At 55.9% G+C, this 15,865-nt stretch overlaps 1 protein-coding gene across 2 annotated transcripts in view; it reads left to right on the forward strand.

Moving 5' to 3' along the window:
- The window catches only part of ARHGAP44 (Rho GTPase activating protein 44), a 30,476-nt gene that overhangs the window by 12,523 nt on the left and 2,088 nt on the right, over nt 1-15,865 (forward strand). The window contains exons 2-20 of one of the 2 annotated variants that reach the window (XM_051797484.1): nt 543-582; nt 2,442-2,546; nt 2,639-2,715; nt 3,354-3,465; nt 4,221-4,297; nt 4,990-5,107; nt 7,190-7,258; nt 7,384-7,465; nt 8,606-8,733; nt 8,879-8,990; nt 9,639-9,720; nt 10,052-10,132; nt 10,220-10,333; nt 10,468-10,559; nt 10,812-10,992; nt 11,628-11,645; nt 11,925-12,146; nt 14,721-14,812; nt 14,901-15,248. In XM_051797484.1, coding sequence (XP_051653444.1) covers nt 543-582; nt 2,442-2,546; nt 2,639-2,715; nt 3,354-3,465; nt 4,221-4,297; nt 4,990-5,107; nt 7,190-7,258; nt 7,384-7,465; nt 8,606-8,733; nt 8,879-8,990; nt 9,639-9,720; nt 10,052-10,132; nt 10,220-10,333; nt 10,468-10,559; nt 10,812-10,992; nt 11,628-11,645; nt 11,925-12,146; nt 14,721-14,812; nt 14,901-15,248 — 2,150 coding nt within the window. The remainder of the gene's footprint in view (nt 1-542; nt 583-2,441; nt 2,547-2,638; nt 2,716-3,353; nt 3,466-4,220; nt 4,298-4,989; nt 5,108-7,189; nt 7,259-7,383; nt 7,466-8,605; nt 8,734-8,878; nt 8,991-9,638; nt 9,721-10,051; nt 10,133-10,219; nt 10,334-10,467; nt 10,560-10,811; nt 10,993-11,627; nt 11,646-11,924; nt 12,147-14,720; nt 14,813-14,900; nt 15,249-15,865) is intronic. The other variant, XM_051797485.1, reaches the window with a different exon arrangement.

The following is a 15,865-nucleotide window of genomic DNA, read 5'->3' on the forward strand; positions in this document are numbered from 1 at the left end:
GGGAGCAGCAGGAAGGGTTCTGGCCAGGCCTCGGGCAGCAGCTGCCGCCTCAGCTCCAGCGGCCGTGTCGGTGTGAGGAGGCTCAGCCGTGCGGACGGGCTGTGTCCTTGGAATCCTCAGTGCTGAGGGTGTGCAGAGCCCAGGGAGCTGCCTTCCTGTGTAGACACACCACCTCCCTCTGCAGCACTGCCTGCTTCCTTCTGGGAATTTAGCACGCCTGTTTTGCTGGGGATGATGGAAAAATAAGTGGGAGATCAGCGGTGGACCCTAAATTGGTGTGGTACATGGCGGGGAGCCACCAAGAGCTCCTTTCCAACCCAAACCACTCTGTGATTCTCTGATTTACACTCTCTAAAAGGCTTTGGATGTGGTTCCTTTGCTTCTTTAGGAGATGAGCCGATACCTGATGAGACCAGAGATCCTTAAATCACCACCTGCATCCCAATGGAAAAGCACATTCCAGGTGTACATGGTGTGCAGCCGGGCACTGCCACGTGTGCCAGACCCCTCACCAATGCTTTGTCTTCTTTCTTGTCTTGCAGAGCCGAGAAGACTGAAGTGTTGAGCGAAGATCTCCTGCAGGTGAGGTCCTCTGTGAGGTCTGACCCATTCCCAGGTGTCCATGGGTGCCTGGGCACCCACCTCTGGGTGCTGGATGGGTCAGCAGCTCCATATCAGTCTGTACTGCAGCGTCCCACAGGAATGAGATGGGCTGGGAGGAGGAGGAGGAGGTGGCTGGGAGTGTGGGAAGCAGCAGTGTCTCCCTCCCACGTGCCTCCTGGCCCTTTCCCAGCCTGGTTTCCAGGTCAGCTGGAATCGGATCCAGTCTTGTCTCTGCCAGGATGGCAACCTGATCCAGCCAGCCAGATTGTGGGTGCCTGTTCTCTGTATCCTGCCCTGGGGAAGGGACATGTGACAGCAGGGGATGGGTCCCAAAGCTGATGGCTTGGGTGATTTCAGCCTCCCATGGTGCCTTGGATTAGCAGCTGTGATGCCCAGGTCATGTGTCCTGGCTTCCTGCATGCCCCGGGAGGGGAAGTGCCAGCAAAGGGATGTGAATTCACAAATCCATCACCAAATTTAAGGAATCATGGAGTGGTTTGGGTTTGGACCTTAAAGATCAACTCATTCCATCCCCTGCCAAGGGCAGGGACACCTTCCACCAGCCCAGGTTGCTCCAAGCCCAGTCCAACCTGGCCTTGGACACTTCCAGGGATGGGGCCACAGCTTTCCTGGGCAACCTGTGCCAGGGCCTCACCACCCTCACAGAGAGGAATTTCTTCCCAATATCCCATCTAACCCTGCCCTCTGGTAGTGTGAAACCATTCCCCCTTTTCCTGTCCCTCCAGGCCCTTGTCCCAACTCCCTCTCCAGCTCTCTTGGAGCCCCTTTAGGCACTAGAAGGGGCTTTAAGGTCTCCCTGGAGCCTTTTCTCCTCCAGCCCTTGGAACATCTCTGACTCCAACAAGGTCACACAGGGGATTTTTACATCTTTGGGTGATAATTCAGTAGGGAGGGTGGTCGGTGCCACCCTGTCCAGGTGTCTCCCAAAGGACCAGTGTTGTTTGCAGGGGTCTTTATATAATTAACCCCAGTTTGGCTTATTTAGATGGGTGCCCATCCACATGACCATCATACCCCTTCTTTTCAACATATACACAAATGTGTATATATATAATATATATAATTTATATATATAATTTTATATATATACGTGTCCATGTGTATGTTGAAAGGAACATATATATGCTGCAAGGAAGACAGAGACTGCTCCACCTCAGCCAGACATCCTGAAAATCTATTATTTGTTAAATATATATAATATTTATATATTATTATATTATATATGTATATATTATTATATATTGTATAGTATATATTATTAGTAATATATATTACTATAGTGATGGAAAATAGCTCAGCCTGAGTTCCAGGCTCCTGTGAGGTGCCTCCTGCCTCAAGGAGTTGCTGCAGGCTCAGACAGAGAATATTTCTTTTCTTCCCCCTGGATCATTTCCCAAGATTTTGAACTTTGGAGCCTATTTCTCTTTTTCCACATTGTATCCCCAGATTTTGAGCTTTCCATGTTTTCCCCACATCTCTCAGCTTTGCTTTTTGGCAGATCTTGGTTGCTTACATTTAATGCCTCATCTTGCTGAGTTTTTGGGATGAATTGCTTAATTTAATCAATTCAGAGGCAAATAAGGTGATTTTCAGTGATTGGCCAGTTTGGGCTTGGCAGGGGATGATGGACACTGGGCTTCGGAGGCTGCTCCAGATCCAGGGTCAGGTGGGGCAGCAGCACCTCTGCTCTGCCATGGCTTTGGTCTCTGGTGCTGTCACATCCAAGAGAAGCACTCTGATGGCAAAGCCAGGAGTCCCCCGTGTCCCTGGCCGGGCCGGGCGGGATTCCCGGGGCATGGACACGGCTGCATCCGCAGGTGGAGAAGCGCCTGGAGCTGGTGAAGCAGGTGTCCCACAGCACCCACAAGAAGCTGACAGCATGTCTGCAGGGCCAGCAGGGCGTGGACGCCGACAAGCGCTCGGTGAGGGCTCCGGGGGCTCCAGGGGGTCGGGGCTCTGGGGGCTCTGGGGGTTCCGGGGGTGCCGGGTGGGAACGCAGCCCCTCTCTTTGCAGAAGAAGCTGCCGCTGACGACGCTGGCCCAGTGCTTGATGGAGGGATCTGCTGTGCTGGGAGATGACTCCCTGCTGGGGTAAGGGGGGCCCGGGGCTACCCCAGAGCTCTGACACTGCTGGGGGGGTGCTGGGATGCTGCTGCCAGGAATTGCTGCTGTTCCTCATCTGTGGTGCTGGATAACAGGGAGGGTTTCAAAGCAGTCTGGGAGGGCTGGGGTGCTCCTGCAAGCTCCTTAGTGCTTTTTTTTTCTTGTTGTGAGCTGGAGTCCTTTGGCCATGCACTATACCATGTAAAGTGTATGTGTATATATATGTCTTAAGTAACTTAATATATCCATAACTTAAGAAACTGTACATGTATGTGTATAATTCTTAACGAAGTCCTTTGGTCATGCAGTATACAATGTAAACTATGTGTGGATAAGTAACTTAATATATCTATAACTTAAGAAACTATGTGTATAATTCTTAACAAAGTCCATACCATTTCAGACTGTAACTGGTACAATATTTAGGGAATGGGGAATGAGATTTCCTGACACCCACAGAGCCCACGGTTCCCCTCTCTCCAGCTCTCCACCAAGGACAGGCTGCCCCTCACCACTGCCCAGACCCCCAGGGGTGTTGGGTGCCCTTTGCCCACCCCGGTGGGTGCAGGACAGCCCCCCCCTGCCCCCCAGCCCCGCAGTGCCCAGCTGTGCCCGTGTCCCTGCAGGAAGATGCTGCGGCTGTGCGGGGAGGCCGAGGACAAGCTGGCACAGGAGCTCATCCACTTCGAGCTGCAGGTGGAGAGAGACGTCATCGAGCCCCTCTTCGTGCTGGCCGAGGTGAGCAGCGTGGGGGTGTCACTGGGGGGGGGTGTCCCCGTGCTGGGGACTCACATCTGACTGGGGAAAGCACCCCTTGGGCAGCTTGTGCAGTTCCTGGAGCCGGGCTGGTGCTGGAGCGTGTCCTGCTGGGCTCCTTCACCTGCTCCCACTGCTCCTCCTCCTTTCTGCCTTTCCCAGAGGCAGTGGCTTAACACTCTTATTTCAGACCCATTTTTCCAAGCTCCAAACACTCTTTAGTGTTGGGATTTCCCCTCCTCCTTTTCCACCCTGCTGCCAACTTTGTTTTTCAATTTTACCCAATGCTTTTTTCCCCGCTTTTACACCCAGAAAAACATCCTGGGCTTGGTTCTGGTTTTGTCTTCCCCAGCAGAAGCAGAAGCTTTGAGGCACTACTGGTGTCCAGGGCTTTCAGCTGTTACCAAATCCTTTGGGAAGTGGTGGCCATGCATGGAGGGCTTTGCACTGCCATCCCCAAAAGCCCTTTTCCTTCCCTCATCCAACTCCCCAGGGCAGGAAGCTTTGATCCCCCAAGGATGCTCCTCTTGGGTTCTGCAGTTGGGGCTGTCAAGGTGTGGCACAGTCCCTGTGGGGACACAGAGGAGGGATGAGCTGTGCCATCTCCCTGATGGTGATGATAAAAGAAGGAGCTGCATCCTTATCTTGCCCCAGCCCAAACTCCTGGTGTGAGTGACCCATTCCTGGACACCTCTCCAGGGATATTTGTCTCCTCCCATTCCTGTGTGTCCCTGCAGGTGGAAATCCCAAATATCCAAAAGCAGAGGAAGCACTTGGCAAAGCTCGTGCTGGACATGGACTCCTCCAGGACGAGGTAGGAAGTGGCTTCAAATGCTTTATGAAAAATAAGAATTCCCAAGGGATGATTAGTTTCAGGGAGAGCAGGTCCTGGACTCCTGGCACTGCAGTTCCCTTGGGTCAGTAAGTGTCTGCTGTGTCACTGGGTGCCTTGAAGTCAAGCTCTGCAGTGAGCCACAATTTCTGCTCCTGTCTGCAGAATCCACGGATTCCTTTTCCTTGCCTGCCCTCTGCAGCAAAAGAGTATTTTTTTTCTGGCAGAAATCTGTATTTTGCTCCCTCTTTTCCCTGTCTTGGTGAGTTCTGATGTGCTGGCAAAGAGCTGTGTGCTCCTGCCACTGCAGGGATTGTCCTGTGGCACCACTGAGTTGTCCAAGGCCCCACTTCACAGCACGTCCTGGGGAGAGGTTTGACAGGTGTCCCTTCATCTCTCCCTCCACCTGGATGAGGCTCATTATCCTGCTGAAAATAATGACTTCATTAGAGCCCCGAGTGTACATCTGGCTGTGGGGATGGGGGGTGGTTGGTGCTGGGAGTGGATGCTGCATCCCAGCTGGACTGGGATCATCTCCGTGGTGCTCAACCCTGAGGACCATGGTGGGCTTGGCTGAAGGGGGTCCCTGTGCTGCCCTCCAAGTCTGCTGAGATGTGCTCCCTGGTCCCTGCAGGTCCCTGTCCCTCCCTGTGACAGCTCTGCCCTCTCCACAGGTGGCAGCAGTCCGTGAAGTCCTCGGGCCTGGCCAGCAACCTGCAACCCTCGGGCGCCAAAGCCGACGCTCTCAGGGAGGAGATGGAGGAGGCAGCCAACAGAGTGGAGATCTGCAGGGTACCCAGGGCTCCTGGGGGGACCACTCCTTGCTGGGGGGAATGATCTTGGTGTCCCAGACACCGTGGAAAACCTGCAGCCTCTCCTCTTACCCTGCTCTTCATCTTTTCGTACCCCACTGCCTGTGCTGGTCCCCATCCCCAGACACAGCCTGGTGGCAGTGGGTGATGTTCACCAGCCAGGCAGGGCATCCCCAATTCCTCTGTCCCCATCCTCCTTATCCCACTGGAGCTGGAGAGCATCCCATTCCCAGGGGACCCATCCTGGCAGGAGCCAGTGAGCTCAGCACTGAGCACACCCAGCCCTGGCACAGAGTCCTGCTGTTAGAGACATTTCTCTCCCTTCTCTGTGCTGGATTTGTTTCCCATAATTTTCAAGCACTAAGAGGGACTTGAACTGCCTTCTGTGGGTTAAGGGAGACTCGGATTCCCCTTCTATGTGCACCTCATGAGGGTCTCAGACCCCCTGCACTGCTCAGGCTGTGCACTATAAACAAGCTGTAGGGCTCTCTAACACTAAGAGGGTCTCAAACCCACAGTATCTTCACCAAATCTGCTCAGGGAATTGTAACACTAACCCTTGAGTGCCTCCCACTCTGTAGGTCCTGGGTGAGCTCAGCCACTGCTGGCAGTTGGATGTTTGGAGATGGGAGGATCTGAAGGTGGTGGCCTGGGATTCCACCTGGGTCACCAAATTGTTATAGAAATTTCTCTCCTTTAGATTTCCCACAGAAGAGTCTCAGACATCCAATTCCAGGAAAGAATAATTTAATAATTATTTGGTACAGCAGTGGGAACAACTCCATCTGGTGGAGCTGTTCAGGGACCCTGAACAAAGAAAACCTGGGACTTTTTACCCATTCAGTTGATGTCCCCGTTCTTCCTGTGCTCACACTTCTTGGTCCTCTGGTGATTTTGGGTCTGGGGTCCTCTAACACCTCACTGGATTCTCTCTCCATGTCCACACAGACAGGTCAATAACTGTTCTTACCTTCTGGCTGGTGTAACTGAGTAACAAGCTTGATTTATGTTTACCCTCCACCTTATCTCTACCAAGGTCTCATGCCTTTTCTGTTGCCTGTTCTTGAAGGTCTTTTCCCTTGAGTCCTCTTATCTGGTGGGATAAGTGAACCCAGCCTCCATTTCCTCCCCTGCTCACGCTAAGTTCTGAGCAGGGCCCACTGTGATGCAAATGAACCCTAAGTAATCACACAATTAATTTCTAATATTCTGAAAGTAAACTTAATTTAATCCCCAACACCTGCAGGAAGTGCTGGCATGTGCCAAGCCTACATCACCCCCCACCATCCCACAGGGCCATGATCTCCCCAGCTGGTCAGGCTGGATGGGAGAAGTGTCCAATCCAGGGGGGACACTGCAGCCAGCACCTTTGTCATGGACTATGGGATTCAGTGATAAAACCCACTGGAAGTTTTGTGTGACTTTGAATTCTCCTGGGGCAGAAGATGCGAAGGGCTGGGCAAACCTGGTGCTGTGGCATTGGGCAGGTTGGGGCAGGAAATGGAGCTGTGTGAGTGTCTCAAATCCTGGCTCTGTCCTCCAGGGACACAAACAGAACCCACATCCTTTGAAATACAAACTCGGGCTGTGTCTCCCATCTTGGGGCATCTCAGCCCCACACACCCAGCAATTTCCAAGCAAACAAGTGCAGCTGGGAACTGCCCCCAGTACATTCCCTGCACTGGTGCTGGATGTTGCAGCTGGAATGTATTTCAAAGCCTTGATGGTTTTCCTCCAGTTGAATTATCCCAGGGGATTCTTGGAGAGGAGTAATCCGGGAAGTGGCAAAGCCTTATTTTGCGAGCGTGAAATTTGCACAGTGCTGGAAAATTGTGGGCTCTGGAAGGAGGTACAGGGGGTGAGGTGGGAGGTGTCTGCGTGAGAGCAGAGAGCAAATCCCCGTGGTGCTGCCATACACTCAACACCCCCAGCACATCTCGAGTGGGGGCTGCACTGTGCCACGCTGGCTCCTGGCGTGACCAAGCTGGTCCCTCCTGGTGACCCCCGAGGTGCCCCCAGGGCAGCACGAGCGGGACGGTCACTGATCCTCTGCTCTCTACAGGACCAGCTCTCGGCTGACATGTACAATTTCGTGGCCAAAGAAGTAGACTATGCAAACTATTTCCAAACTGTAAGTGCTGCCCATCCCCGTGGGGCTCCCATGTCCCTGTGTCCCCATCCCCCCGTGTCCCTGTCCCCCATGTCCCTGTCCCTGTCCCCGTCCCCGGGGGTGACGCCGGTGCCGTGTGTCCGCAGCTGATCGAGGTGCAGGCCGAGTACCACCGCAAGTCCTTGGCGCTCCTGCAGAACGTGCTGCCCCAGATCAAAGCCCAGCAGGGTGAGTGCCCACGGGGTCTGTCCTGGTCCTGCATGTGACACCGAGGCCCCTGTGTCAGGCCAGCACCAGAGCTGGCTCTGGGGTGACCCCGAGCAGTGTTGTGGCTGAGCATCCTCCCTTTGCCTGTCCTGTCTGCATCCCGCCTGCCCTGGTGCTGGGGAGGGCATCCCATCCCTACCCCACTTGGCTGTGGGGTACAGGATCCAGCCAGCTTCATGGAAAGGGGGAACCTGACTGATTGTGGCACAGGCTGCCCAGAGAAACTGTGGATGCCCCATCCCTGGAAGTGTCCAAGGCCAGGTTGGACGGGGCTTAGAACAACCTGGGATGGTGGAAGGTGTCTCTGCACATGGCAACAGGGATAAACTAGATGGTCTTTTAAGTCATTTCCAATCCAAACTATGATTTTATGATCCTGGCAATGAATCCTGTCCACTTTAAATTGTTTTTTTTCTGTGTTAATAATACCCTCTTTCCTCTCAAACTGAAGAAGTGTAGAGAATACCTTGGAAAAGCCAAAGCAGTCTTGGCAGTGCTGCAAAAACTCTGATTTATCAGCAAGTGGCAGGGAGCTGTAGTCAGATAAACTCTGTAGTTATAGGTTTGATTTTGAATGCCACCTCCTGCCCTAATGCCAACCCCAGCACCGAGGGGAGGCTTGGGGTGTCACTCTGTGGTGTGCAGCCTCTGTAGGCACTGGGCTTGGAGCCCAAGGTTGGGGTGAGACCCACATGATGGCCCCAGGAGCAGCTCCTTTACAAGGCAGAGCTCAGGGTCCTGCCATCACTGCAATGGGGCAGGGAAGGATTCATTTGGGTTTTTTTCTCTCATTCCCACAAAATATTCCTGTCTCTAACTGTGATGGAAGAAGGAAGAAATATTGCAAAGGTTTGCCTGTCGTTGCCTGCCCTGGAAAATGTTATCCAGCCCCTTTGAAATGTCCCATGTGATGATTGGAAAACATTTTGTTTGGATTTTATGTTTAAAAAGCACTTCCTGAGCCGCCCAGGACAGAGGGTCAGGGTCCTGTTATTTTAGCATCACCCAAACGGAATATTTGGCTACCAAGAGCCTTTCAGGGAGGGGATGCTAAATCCAGCACCGTCCTCCTCACCCTGTCACCCCCTTTGCCCATCACAGAGGCGTGGATGGAGAAGCCCTCCTTTGGGAAGCCCTTGGAGGAGCACCTGGCTGTCAGCGGGCGGGAGATCGCCTTCCCCGTGGAGGCGTGTGTGACCATGCTGCTAGAGTGTGGGATGCAGGAGGAGGTGGGTCCCATGTCCAACCACCCTTGCTGGGCTCCATGGAAAAGGGGCCATGGGTGCCTCTGGGGCAGGGATGAGGAACTGGGGGGCTCTGGGGACACCCCCAGCCCCAAAGCTTGTCCGACGCTGTCCCGTGTCCTCTGCCAAGGGTCTGTTCCGAGTGGCTCCCTCGGCCTCCAAGCTGAAGAAGCTGAAGGCAGCCCTGGACTGCTGCGTGGTGGACGTGCAGGAGTACTCAGCTGACCCTCATGCCATCGCAGGTGAGGGCTCCTCGGGGCAGGGGGTTGGTGGTGTGGGGAGTGGCCCATCCAGGCACCCACTGTGGGCACCCAGAGGGTGGGTGAGTGGCACAAAGTCTAGTTGGATCCCAGTAACTAGTGCTGTAGTCCAGGGTCTACACCCTGATACTGGGTCTGATTTTGTTTAACATCATTAATTAATGACCTGGCCAATGGGGGAGAGTGCACCATCTGGCAGATGACACAACCTGGGGCTGCCCCAGAGTTATGCTGCCATCCACAGGGACCTGGACAGGCTGGAGATGGGCAGAGGGGGCAGGTGCTCCTGCAGGCATAGGATTGAACCCTGGTTTCCCACTGGGAACCTGTTCCCAGCACAAGGAGCTGTGAATGTCCTAAGCAAAAACAAATGAGGGAGAGCTGGGAGAATGTGTGGTGGAGGGAATTAGGGAGGTACTGGGAGGGACTAGTGGGGGTGGCAAGGTGCTTGCTGGAGGTCAGGGAGTGCTAAAGGCTCCACCAAGCCGGGGAGGCTAGCGGGTGCTCTGGGGTGTGGTGGGTGGGAAGGTTGGGAGGGATGGAGTCAAAATGCCCAGGAGCGAAACCACTTGGTGCCCAACAGCTGGTGCCACCCGCAGTGCCAATGCCTGTGTCCCCTGTGTGCCACAGGAGCCCTCAAGTCCTACCTGCGAGAGCTGCCAGAGCCCCTCATGACGTTTGAGCTGTATGAGGAGTGGATCCAGGCCTCCAAGTGAGTCTGGGGCATCTCCCCCATTCCTCTGTGACACAGGTGGTGGCATTTTGGGTCCCCATGGATAGGTCGGGGGCCATGAGTTATTTCTGACATGGCTCACAACATTTGGGGTGTTTCCCCCGGGGACTGAGAGCCAGGTGGGGAGAGGCCCAGCATCCAACCTCCACTGAAGAGGTTTCCTTCTCCTTTTTGCCAGGTTTTGGGGATTAATTTACTTGTACAGTGTTGACAGCAGCCTGAGGGTTTCTCAGGGTCCCCCAGGGCAGGGGTGGAGGGCCCAGGGGTGGGGTGGGGATGAGGGATAACACTCTCTCACACCTCCTCACAGCATCCCAGAGCAGGAGAAGCGGCTCCAGGCTCTCTGGAACGCCTGTGAGAAGCTGCCCAAAGCCAACTACAACAACATCAGGTGAGCCTGGGGCCAGCAGGACACAGGGAGGGGACAGAGAGGGTGTGATCAGTAAATACATGGATATGTTTTGGATCTGCCCTCCAGGTATGTGATTAAATTCCTGGCCAAGCTGACCGAGTACCAGGACATGAACAAAATGACACCGAGCAACGTGGCCATCGTGCTGGGGCCCAACCTCCTCTGGCCACAGGCAGAAGGGTGAGGAGTTGGACAGGGGATGCTGGGGAAGGGGCTGAGGGGGAAACTGGGGGCCAAATCCCACTGGAAATGAGACTGGACTGCGGTGGGGTTGCTGAGGGGCTGAGGTTGCTGTGCTGCCCACCACCTTGCAGGAACATGACGGAGATGATGACGACGGTGTCGCTGCAGATCGTGGGCATCATCGAGCCGCTCATCCAGCACGCCGACTGGTTCTTCCCAGGAGGTAGGCCGTGGCTGTGGGGGCAGCATGGGCTTTGTGGGACGTCCTGGCTCTCCCTAGGGAGCTCCCAGATTTATTTTTGCCGGCTCTCTCTGCTTGCCTTGGCTTAGGGCAGGGGCAGGGCAGAGATCTGGCAAGACTCACAGCCGTGTGCCCAACCCGAGATCCCCCCGGGTGTTTCTGCGGGGCCAGCACCCCCTCACTGAGCACACTTATCCCTATGTCATCCCTCCCTGCTCCTTTCCCCCCCCCCAGACATTGAGTTCAACGTGACAGGCAACTATGGCAGCCCCATGCACGTCAACCACAACGCCAACTACAGCTCCATGCCCTCCCCGGACATGGACCACGCCGACCGCCGGCAGCACGACCAGGCGCGACGGCCCCTCAGCGTGGCCACGGACAACATGATGCTGGAGTTCTACAAGAAGGATGGGTAGGGTCTTTGAAGTGCCAGGGTTTGGGGAGAAGGAGGTGGTGGCTTTGCCAGTGTCCCTGTGATAGGAGCAGCTGGAGAGGATGTTCAGCATCCCTGGCTTTGCCGCCACCTCGGGATGGGGTGGCATTGAGCTGGTGGAGGTTGGGTGGTCCTGGGGTGGGAGAACCCCCTGCTCTCCGTGCCAGCCTCTTGAGGATGCTCAGGTGAGCCCAGGGCTTGACTCCCACCCCCAGCCCACTGTAGATGGGAGTGGGGTGGCCCATGGTGTGACATCAAGGCTGTGCTGTGCTGCAGACGGGTGCCCTGGCGTCCCCAGGGTCTGCAGGCTTTGCTCCAGGGGAAAGCTCCCCATTCCCAGCCTGTGCATATCCACCCCTATGCTACAGGGACTGCAAATAGTCAGGTCAATTCCAGAAATAACCCCAGGGCTCTCCTCATCCCAAAAAAAGTCCCCATTTCCAGAAAATGTCCCACACCGTCCCTCCCACTGGCATAGCCTGGTCCCCACTGTGCCCTCTCTCTAAGCCCCTGGGCCTCACGGCTCCTGTGCCCAGCAGTGGGCTCTCGCTCTGGGCACTGACCAGCTTTAGGGGTTTTATCACACTAATAATTGTGTGTTTCTGCCCATGCAGCCTTAGGAAAATCCAAAGGTACTGTATCCTCTGCAGTGGTTCTGGGAAGCTGCTGGGATGCTGGGAGGGTGCTGGGTGGGTGCTGAGGCAATGCTGCTGTGTACTGGTACTCGGGGAACGAAGAGGTGGCCGGTGGGAGTCACAAGCACGTCCCACCCTACCCTGGGTTTATTCCCAGGAGTTTCCCCACGGAGGAGGCGTTTTTAGGGACCAGGCACCTCGCAGGAGCCGCGACGTGGTGCTGGGGGTGCCCTCCCGCCGGGTGGGTGCCGAGCCCCTGTCTCTGTGTGCCCCCAGCATGGGCGTCAGGGTGATGGACACCTCGTGGGTGGCTCGCCGAGGCACCTCCGCGGGACGCAAGGCATCCTCCGCCCCTCCGTCCGCCCAGCCCCCCGCGCCGCCCGCCGAGCTGCCCCCCACGCCCCACTCGCCCATTCCCGAGCAATCGCCGGAGATTTCAGCCACGCCTTCCCCGCCTCCCACCAGCTTCGGCTTCCCGCCGGGAACCGAGCGGACAAGGTAAGGCCACCGTGTCCCCAAGCCGGGCATCCTCCCCGTCTGTCGGTCCGGCAGTAGAACAACCCCACTGCACGGGAGAGGCGTTCGGCATTCCCGGGAGAGGAGCAGCATCCCGGGAGGAGCAGGAGGAGGTGCTCAGCATCCCTGGGGTAGGAGCAGCATCCTGGAGGCAGTAGGTAGAATGATGCTCAGTATCCCTGGGAGAGGAGCAGCATCCCAGGAGCAGCGAGAGGAGATGCTCAGCATCCCTGGGAGAGGAGCAGCGTCCTGGGGGCAGCAGGAGAAGAGGATTTTCAGTATCCCTGGGATAGGAGCAGCATCCTGGGAGCAGGAGGAGGAGATGCTCAGCACCCCTGGGAGAGGAGCAGCAGGAGGGCAACAGGAGAGGATGTTCAGCATCCGTGCAGCCACTGCCACATCCCCATCCTGCCATTCCCATGGGAACCATGCTGCCTTCAGGGTCCCTTGCCCGGGTGTAGCAGAATTTGGGCTGGAGGTGCCAGGAAGGTGCAGGGAAAAGCCTCGGGGAGCCCAGAGACCCCCAAACCCTTTGGCTGCCGAGGGTCTGTCTCCAACTTTAATTTACACAGGTCAGATGGGACAAAGTGCCTAAATCCCACTTTCTTTCGCCCCAAAAAGGGGAGCAGAGCTGGGCTCTGCCCTGGGGTGCACACACGGGGTGGGGGGGAACAGCCCCGGGTGGGTCGTGCCATGGCACGAGCCGGGGGATTCGGCACCGCGAGGGCTCCCCCGCCGCTCCCCCGCCCTCCCCGCCAGCGCTTCTGCTCTTTTATTATTTCTTCCTCCCTTTTCTTTTCTTTTTGCCGTTTTTTATGGTGCTTCTGTACATTTGCAGCAGGGCTGACCTGGCATCTGCCTGGCGCAGTGGCGGCCCCAGCGCCCCCCGCCCCGGGGACGAGCGGGCCCTCCCGTGCCCCGGCTCCTGGCCCCGTCCCCCTCCCTGGGCACAGCCCCTCTGGCCGGGCTGCAGCCGCAGCCTCCCCCCTGCCCGCACCTCCCCCTCGCTGCTCGCCCCTCACCCCTGCTCCCTGCACTGCCCCCCGTTGTCCCCGTGGCACTGTCCCTCCCTGTCCCCGTGGCTCTGCCCCCCCAGCGGGGTCCCCCCCGCGCCCCCTCTCCCCCGGGGCAGCCGCCCGCCCGCCCGCGCCGCAGGACTCGGCCCCCCGAGGTAACCGCGGGGACACCGGCGGGGGGGCGGGGGGGGTCACCTCTGTCCGGGGGGACCCTGGGTCATGGGGAGGGTGGCCACAAGAAGCTGGGGTTGAGAGAACCCCTGGGGGGCAGCGGGAGGGGGTCGCTGGGTGCGGGAAGGACCTCACGGCTCTCCCTCTTCTTTCTTCTGCTATTTGTTTTAATTTTTTCTTTTTTCTTTCCTGTCGTTGTGACTAATTTTTTACGTTTTCATTTTATTAATTTTTAAATTTATTTTTACTTTATAATTTGTTTTTTTTAATGTTATTTTTCATTATATTTAAGTTTTACTTTTTGATTTTTTAAATTTTTATTGTGTCTTTTACTTTTTATCCTTTTATTTTTAATTCTTTGAATTTTTAATTTTTATGTTATGCGTTTTATTTCTTTTATTTTCCTTTTATTTTATTTCATTTTTATTTTATTTTTCCTGTTTATTAATTTCCTTTTTATGTTTCATTCCTTGCTTTTCCTTTCCCTTTTGATTTCTCTTTTTTCTTTTTTCTCTCCTCTCCTCTCCTCTCCTCTCCTCTCCTCTCCTCTCCTCTCCTCTCCTCTCCTCTCCTCTCCTCTCCTCTCCTCTCCTCTCCTCTCCTCTCCTCTCCTCTCCTCTCCTCTCCTCTCCTCTCCTCTCCTCTCCTCTCCTCTCCTCTCCTCTCCTCTCCTCTCCTCTCCTCTCCTCTCCTCTCCCGTCACTTGTTTTCTTTTTTCCTTTTCTTTTTCTTCTTTTTATCCTTCTTTTTATCTTTTTTCTTCTTCACCCTTTTCTTTTCCATTTTCTTCTTTTCCCGTTTTTCTTTTTTTATTTATTAATTTTCTTTTTCTTCTTTTTTATCCTTCTTTTTATCCTTTTTCTTCTTCACCCTTTTCTTTTCCATTTTCTTCTTTTCCCGTTTTTCTTTTTTTATTTATTAATTTTCTTTTTCTTCTTTTTTATCCTTCTTTTTATCCTTTTTCTTCTTCACCCTTTTCTTTTCCATTTTCTTCTTTTCCCGTTTTTCTTTTTTTATTTATTAATTTTCTTTTTTTTCTTTTCCATTCCTTTCTCTTTTTCTCTCTCTTTTTCTCTCTCTTTTTCTCTCTCTTTTTCTCTCTCTTTTTCTCTCTCTTTTTCTTTCTCTTTCTCTTTCTCTTTCTCTTTCTCTTTCTCTTTCTCTTTCCTCTTTCTCTTTCTCTTTCTCTTTCTCTTTCTCTTTCTCTTTCTCTTTCTCTTTCTCTTTCTCTTTCTCTTTCTCTTTCTCTTTCTCTTTCTCTTTCTCTTTCTCTCTTCCTTTTCCTTTTCTGTTCCTTTTCCTTTGTTCCTTTTCCTTTCCCTCCCTCTCCCTCTCTCTCCCCCATTTATCCCCTGTCCCCCCGCCCCAGCACTTTCAAGCCCCCGGAGCTCTCCCCGGGGCCGCCGCCGCCCCCCGCCCCCGCCCCGCCGGCCGAGCACAGCCCGCACACGCTGCGCAAAGGTAGGAGCGGGCCGGGGGGCTCCGGGGGGGTCCCCGCTCGGTGCGACCCCCCCGCACCCTGACCCCTTCCCGTGTCTCTGTCCCACAGGGGCCAAGAAGTTGGCGCCCATCCCTCCCCGGGCGGCCGCGGGGGAGCCGGGCGGGGGGCAGCCCTCCCCCGCCAGCCTGTCCCCGACCCCCCCCAGCACCCCCTCCCCGTACGGCCCCCCCGGGCCCCCCTGCCCGACCCCCGGGCAGCCCCCGCCGCCGCCGCCCCCGCTCCTGCCGTCCCCCGCCGCCGCCGCCGCCGCCCCCCGGGCCCGCCCGACCCCCAAGCCGCGGCCGCGCCCCGCGCTGCCCCCGCCGCCCCAGCCCCCCCCGGCCGCCCCCGGCGCCCCCCAGCCCCCGGAGCCGCCCCACCTGGACGCCGCGGGCCCCGGGGACGGCGCGCTCACAGGTAACCCCGGCGGGGGCACACGGGGCGGTGGGGGGGCGATGGGGAGGGTGGCAGCGGCCCCCCCACCCCGCCCCGGGAGGGTGGCAGTGTCCCTGGGAAGGCAGGACTGTGCCCTGGCGGGAGGTGATGTCCGCAGGAAGGTGGCAGCGTCCCCCCAGAAAGCGGGTGGTGAGCTCAGTCTGGATGTTGGCTGTGTCCCTTGGAAGGTGGCAGTGTCCCCCAGGAGGGTGACAATGTCCCTGGAAAGGTGGAACTGGCCCTGGAAAGGCAGAACTGTGTCCTGGAAGGTGGAGATGTCCCCAGGAAGGTGGCAGTGTCCTCCCAAAGGTGACAGTGTCCCTAGAAAGGCATAACTGTGCCCTGGAAAGTGGCAATGTCCCCAGGAGGGCAGCAGCATCCTCAGAAAGGTGGTGGTATCCCCATAAAGGTGGCGATGTCCTTGGGAAGGTGGAACTGGCCCTGGAAAGGTAGAAGTGTGCCCTGGAAGGTGGGGATGTCCCCAGGAAGGTGGCAGTTGTGGCAGTGTCCTCCAGGAGCATGACAATGTCCCTGGAAAGGCAGAACTGTGCCCCAGGAAGGTGGCGATGTCCCCAAGAGGGTGGCAGCATCCTCAGGAA

This window comes from Manacus candei, unplaced genomic scaffold (assembly GCF_025592945.1).
Source record: "Manacus candei isolate 608988 ecotype Guabito, Panama unplaced genomic scaffold, ASM2559294v1 h1tg000047l, whole genome shotgun sequence".
Classification (NCBI taxonomy): domain Eukaryota; kingdom Metazoa; phylum Chordata; class Aves; order Passeriformes; family Pipridae; genus Manacus; species Manacus candei.